Raw genomic sequence first — 5,602 nt, forward strand, 5'->3', positions numbered from 1 at the left:
GTCATAACGTTTTTAATAATCTTGGCATTGTTATTGATAGAAACAGTCGTGTGGCAACCATAATCAGGAATGCAATGCAGCCCTGGACTATCGAGCACCTGCAATAATTTATCGGCCTGATTTCTAAGTTTTCACGACAACCACCCTTCGTCGTTGCGCCCGTTCTTAACATTTAACAAATAATAATTAAGTATAAGTGTAAAATATCTATTAAATGGCCGAAAATACGCTCACTGAAGGCGACAAACCGCCTTCGGAGGAGACGATGAAAAAAGAAGCTCAGGACGATGCAGCCGCCAAACCGCTGAAAATGTCGTTTGCAGATTGGAAAAAGTGCAAGGAGGCTGAAGCCAACAATGAGACGGAATGCGAGGCAGCAGCAACAACAACAACAGGACGCAATGGACGACAACAGAATCAAAACAAATATGACAAGCAACACAGCTTTAATGGCAACGGCAATCGCAATAACAACAATAACAATCATCATCACAACATCAACAATAATAATAACAATGGATTCTCACCCATGAATCGGCCGCCTCCGCTGCCTTTTCCCCTCATGTCCATGGGATTCAGCAACTTTGGACCCGGTCCCGGACCCTGTGGACCGCCCCCAATGATGCCACCTCAACACGGCAACATGATGGGTCCTTGTCCAGGCCCGCGCAAGAATCAAAGGCCGATGCAAGCGCCGCCTTTTTGGCAGGACATGATGTCGCCACAGCATCGCTCACCGCCCATTCAACCGCCCATGCCCAAGTGTCCCAGTTTGTGGAATCTCGTGCCCAAGGACAAGGGCAACAACAACAACGCTCAGCGACAGGGGAACAACAATAAGAACAAGCAACAGAATCAACCGAACAAAAAATACAAAACCAACAACACCCCAAATAGCACTTCAAAGGATGCAGCACTGATGCCGCCGCCTCCAGTACCAGGAACAACAGCAGGAAACAGCAATAGCAACAGCACCACGAGCAACCAAAATACAGCATCGCCCGCCAAAGCAGTGGTGAAGAAGAAAAAGAATGGGGGAACATTTGTACAAATCGATGGAAAGTGGATACAACGACCTGAGGCGCCACCACCACTCGAAGAGGCACCTCCCGGCACCAAGGAGGATCGACAGCGCCAGTGGCGCGAGTATCGACAGGCGATGAAACCGTTCAAGAATCGTGAATTTCACAACTGGAAACGCACCGTGCAACGGTTGAGCAAATTGCCGCGCAACGAACTCGACGAACGACAGCTGGAACGTTTGCAAAAGGCCGAGGACTACATTGGTGCCCACAAGGCGATGTTGACTGTGAAGCACGCCGAGCACTGGGTGCAGCAGAATACACATAAAACCGATGCCACTGGTGGGCAGGTTTATGTGCGCAAACAGGCGGTGACCAGCTGGGAGCGCAAGGATAACCCGAATACATTTCACCGCGGAGTGTTGCCGATGCGCAACAAACAGCAAACCTTTGGAACTGGACGTGCTATCAAAGGTGGCATTGGTGGGGAGCTGACAACAACGACATCAGGAACAACTGGTCAGCCAGCTGGCATCATTGGTGCGCCGCCACCGCCACCACCAATTGGACAGTTTCCCGATATAACTGCTGGTTATTTTGGCCAATCTCAGGGGTATAACAGCAATGTGTATGGTGGCCAGGATGTCGCCATCACTGCCGCAGGCTCAGGAAGCAGTAGCGGCAACAACGGCAGTAGTAATCCATTTTATGCTAGCTACAACACCAATTTCGTTAAGGGTGGCACTTTGCTGCCTCCCTAGAACGTGGCTTGGAGTGAACGTTATACTTAGTTTGTAAGATGGACGTCGTTTCATCACTTTTTAGCCTGATATCTACAATACATGTAACATATAATAAATGTAATAACTTATTCCAAGATGTAATCAAGTAGTTTGTCATTCAGCAAGGGATGAATTGCTCTTGAAACATCATAGAAATAGCGTACGTCGGTTTTCTTTTTTACATATTTTTATTAACAATTTAATGGTTACAATAGTAAAGCATCATTTCTTTTAGTTCTTAACAAAACTGCGACTGCGTCGATCCTTGGATGACGATCCTTCCTCTAGTGGCGGTAGCCCCAGAAGTTCGCGGCGCTTTCGCTTGCCACGCCATATTGCCTCCTTGAACAGATTGCAGTAGAGCTCGACGGCAGCAGGTGAATCGTCATTACCGGGTACCGGATACGTGATTAAATTGGGATTGCAATTGCTGTCCACAATGCCAATTGTGGGTATGGCCATTTTGGCAGAGTCCCGCACAGCCGTATGCTGGGTGAGCACATTGTTTTGTGTGTTGAGGAAAATACATAAATCAGGCAGCCGAGTCACTGCATCGAACTGTACATTGGCGTTTGTAAAGATGCCGCCACGCCAGAAGCGTGTGTGCGAGAATTCTCCCGCCTCCCTCGCTTTCTGCTCCACCAACTGAGCGTTGAGGGCGTTGCGATTGAAGAACAAGATGATGCCATCCCGAAAGGCAATGTGTGCCGCAACATTGAGAGCATCACGCAAATGGGCGGCCGTTTTGTCCAAATCGAAGATCAGGTGCCCCAGGCGACTGCCATAGAGATATGGACGCATGCGATCGTCAAGAGAGCCCTCTTTGTGGCCATAGTGGACGCGTGCGTTAAACAGATCGCGCACTGTGAACAGATTGTGTACCTGGAAGTAGTCGGCATGTTTTAAAATGCGCTCCTCAACGTTGGAAATGTCCTCGGGTTCGACGTCATTTGTGGCCCCGGCGGCTGCAACTTGTGTGCTTTGTGGACGTACTTGGCGTGCGCACAGTTGGCCAAAGCGAGGCACTGCAATGTGCAAGAAACAATTGTAATAATTATATGCAGTTTAATTCAATTTAACTTACAATTATTGAAAGTTTTCCTCAACATTGTTTTACGCGTGCTGCAGCCGCTGTTTTCATAACATGAAAGCAGTGTGGACGCGTTTAATAAGACTGTGGTCAATTGTTTATATGGGATATTTTTTCAATAACTACATGTGGTCCGACTGTTCGCGAAGAATATAATTATATGGTATTTTTTATCGAATTGCAACTTGTGGTCACACTTATTTCGCGAGAGTGCCAAGAAACGCAAATAATGTTTACGTTTTGTTTGCAAATTTAACAATTTAATCATGGAAATTGACCAAACGCCCCCAAATGCCGCCACATCCGACACGAATTCAGCGTGTGGTGAGTTCATGGATGCGGAGGGTGAGCCAGAGCAAGACGAACGCGAGCTCAGCGCTGGTGATTTCTACCAGGAGGCGGAACTCGAAGCAGAGGCTGAGCAACAGCGTCATAGTATTATCTCGGAGCTGCGTGATGAGCTGGGCACGCGTTCGCGACCACGTTCGGCGCTCAGCCCAGACGGCGATGGCCCAGCGGCAGCTGCGGGACAATCTAGAGATTTAGCTGCCTCCGTAGAATCGCTGGCGCTGAGCACTTCAACGAGCGCCAGGACCGAGGATAGTGGCTCGTCAAATGCATTGGACGAAGATGCCTTTGATTATCAGCATGACAGCGTGTGGCGTGGTCAAAAAAAGCACATATTTATATTAAGCGAGGCGGGCAAACCAATTTATTCGCTGCATGGAAACGAGGATAAGCTTGTCACATTATTTGGCGTCATACAGGCGCTGGTAAGTTTTGTACAGCTTGGTCAAGATGCCATAACATCTATACATGCGGGCGGCATTAAGTTTGCCTTCATGCAGCGCAATTCTCTGATTCTTGTGGCTGCCTCGCGCACCAATATGAGCATTCAACAGTTGCAACTTCAACTTAGGTGAGTAATCAAATTAATTGTGACTAATCACAGCTCATGCTTTTTGTTGGTCATGTTTCTTTTCCAGCGACGTATACTATCAAATACTCTCCACCCTCACCTATTCACACATTTCCAAAATTTTCGAGAAGCGCAAGAACTTTGATTTAAGGCGACATCTAACCGGTAGTGAACGTTTAATCTACAATCTGCTGGCGAACGATAGCAGCAATGCCAGGGGTAAGTCCTTAATTATATGGTTGTAATATCTGATATATCTTATGTACTTGTTTGTTCGCAGTCAGCAACAATATCTTCACATTTCTGACCAACTCTATACGCGTCTTTCCACTGCCAACTACTGTGCGTTCGACCATTGTGAGCGCCATACAAAGCAATTGCTCAAAGATCAAGAAACTGGTGTTTGCCGTGCTGATAGCCAACAATAAATTAATTGCTTTGGTGCGGATGAAGAACCATTCCATTCATCCGGCGGACTTGCGTTTGATCTTCAATCTTATCGAGTGTTCGGAGTCGTTCAAGAACTCCGAAAATTGGACTCCGATCTGTTTGCCCAAATTCGATATGAATGGTTATTTGCATGCGCATGTTTCTTATCTCACAGATGATTGTCCCGCCTGCCTGCTGCTCATGTCGGTAGATCGCGATGCATTCCACACATTGTCCGAAGCCAAGGAGCGCATCACGGAAAAGCTGCGCCGCAGTCTTTGTCTTCAGGCCATCAAGGATGAGCTACAGCAGCCGTACAATGCGAAGCTATATCAGCAGGTGGTCAACATACCCGATTTGCGGCATTTTCTGTACAAACCAAAGGCAACGGCTCAATTGCTGTGCCCCATGCTAAGGCATCCATACAAATCTCTTCAAGAATTTGAGCGCCTCGAGGCCATCTATTGCAACGTGTTGCATCGCATACACAACACTGCAAGGCCACTGAAATTAATCTATGAGGTGAAGGAGCGAGAAGTCGTGCTTGCTTGGGTAACAGCCACCTATGAACTGTATGCCGTGTTTGATTCGATTGTGGACAAGGCAACAGTCATTAAGAATGTAGACAAGCTAATCAAATGGATCGAAAAGGAATACGATGTGTATTTCATACGTAACCATGCGACCTTCTAAATGATTTGTATAATATTCGAAGCAATTATGACATGTGAATGTATATGCGAATGTCTGCTTAATTGTTTAGCAATACGAAACTGATGTTGTTGTGTTTGCAGTTGAAACTACTATACTACAATATAGTATATATTATGAATGATTTTTTATACATAAGTCTATATGTATGCCATTTAATAAGCATGTACATTTGAAATTTAAATCATTAAGTAAACTGAACAAAGCTCTAATGTGTTTTTTTTTTTCATTTATTCATTTTTCAATAATCGGAAGTGTTAGTTACGATCAGTTTAAATAACGGCTAATATGCGAATAAACATTGGAACAGTTGTGAAAGTGTGGTGAAATTGGCAAATAACAGGAAGTTGGGTCACGCAAATTAAAAATACTATACTCTAGAATTGTTTTAATAGAAATCTGATTAGTGGAATTAGAATACACTTTTGAATAGCACGACAACAACAAAAGCTTTTAAATCATGCGCCTATTTTTACGTTGTTCAGATATTTATCGGAATTGTATTATCGCGGTTTGAATGTTGGTATATCTTGTTATCGGTGTTAAAACGTATATTTGAGGAAATGTACATGTGGTCACACCTCGATACAGGAGCTTTGCAACAGCTTTTTTTAAGGAAACAAAAAGTCTGAATTCATCATAAAAAAGG

The 5,602-nt window shown here is 45.2% G+C and overlaps 3 protein-coding genes across 3 annotated transcripts; 2 read left to right on the forward strand and 1 right to left on the reverse strand.

The window, feature by feature from the left end:
* Positions 1–15: 15 nt before the first annotated feature.
* On the forward strand, positions 16–1,906 carry LOC133840858 (probable serine/threonine-protein kinase ndrD). The gene has a single exon (XM_062272987.1). It carries the CDS (start codon positions 215–217, stop codon positions 1,781–1,783), a length of 1,569 nt encoding a protein of 522 aa, XP_062128971.1. The 5' UTR covers positions 16–214; the 3' UTR covers positions 1,784–1,906.
* Positions 1,907–1,973: 67 nt separating this feature from the next.
* Positions 1,974–3,022, reverse strand: LOC133840891 (small ribosomal subunit protein uS2m). Its single transcript, XM_062273051.1, has 2 exons — positions 2,889–3,022; positions 1,974–2,829 (listed from the first exon to the last, which is right to left on the reverse strand). The coding sequence occupies exons 1-2, from the start codon at positions 2,911–2,913 to the stop codon at positions 2,036–2,038; spliced, it is 819 nt and encodes a 272-aa protein (XP_062129035.1). The 5' UTR covers positions 2,914–3,022; the 3' UTR covers positions 1,974–2,035.
* A 51-nt stretch (positions 3,023–3,073) lies between these two features.
* On the forward strand, positions 3,074–5,174 carry LOC133840849 (vacuolar fusion protein MON1 homolog A). The gene is made up of 3 exons (XM_062272975.1): positions 3,074–3,813; positions 3,881–4,032; positions 4,094–5,174. Exons 1-3 carry the CDS (start codon positions 3,161–3,163, stop codon positions 4,933–4,935), a joined length of 1,647 nt encoding a protein of 548 aa, XP_062128959.1. The 5' UTR covers positions 3,074–3,160; the 3' UTR covers positions 4,936–5,174.
* The last annotated feature ends 428 nt before the right edge of the window (positions 5,175–5,602 follow it).

The sequence above is a fragment of the Drosophila sulfurigaster genome, chromosome 2L (assembly GCF_023558435.1).
Source record: "Drosophila sulfurigaster albostrigata strain 15112-1811.04 chromosome 2L, ASM2355843v2, whole genome shotgun sequence".
Classification (NCBI taxonomy): Eukaryota; Metazoa; Arthropoda; class Insecta; order Diptera; family Drosophilidae; genus Drosophila; species Drosophila sulfurigaster.

Excerpts from the sequence above, each read along its gene's own strand:
- LOC133840858 (XM_062272987.1), top strand. The coding sequence starts at position 215 with ATGGCCGAAAATACGCTCACTGAAGGCGACAAACCGCCTTCGGAGGAG.
- LOC133840891 (XM_062273051.1), bottom strand. The coding sequence starts at position 2,913 with ATGTTGAGGAAAACTTTCAATAATT. Across the intron at positions 2,830-2,888 it reads GAGGAAAACTTTCAATAATT|TGCCTCGCTTTGGCCAACTG; the intron begins GTAAGTTAAATT and ends TGCACATTGCAG.
- LOC133840849 (XM_062272975.1), top strand. The coding sequence starts at position 3,161 with ATGGAAATTGACCAAACGCCCCCAAATGCCGCCACATCCGACACGAAT. Across the intron at positions 3,814-3,880 it reads CAGTTGCAACTTCAACTTAG|CGACGTATACTATCAAATAC; the intron begins GTGAGTAATCAA and ends TTTCTTTTCCAG. Across the intron at positions 4,033-4,093 it reads CGATAGCAGCAATGCCAGGG|TCAGCAACAATATCTTCACA; the intron begins GTAAGTCCTTAA and ends GTTTGTTCGCAG.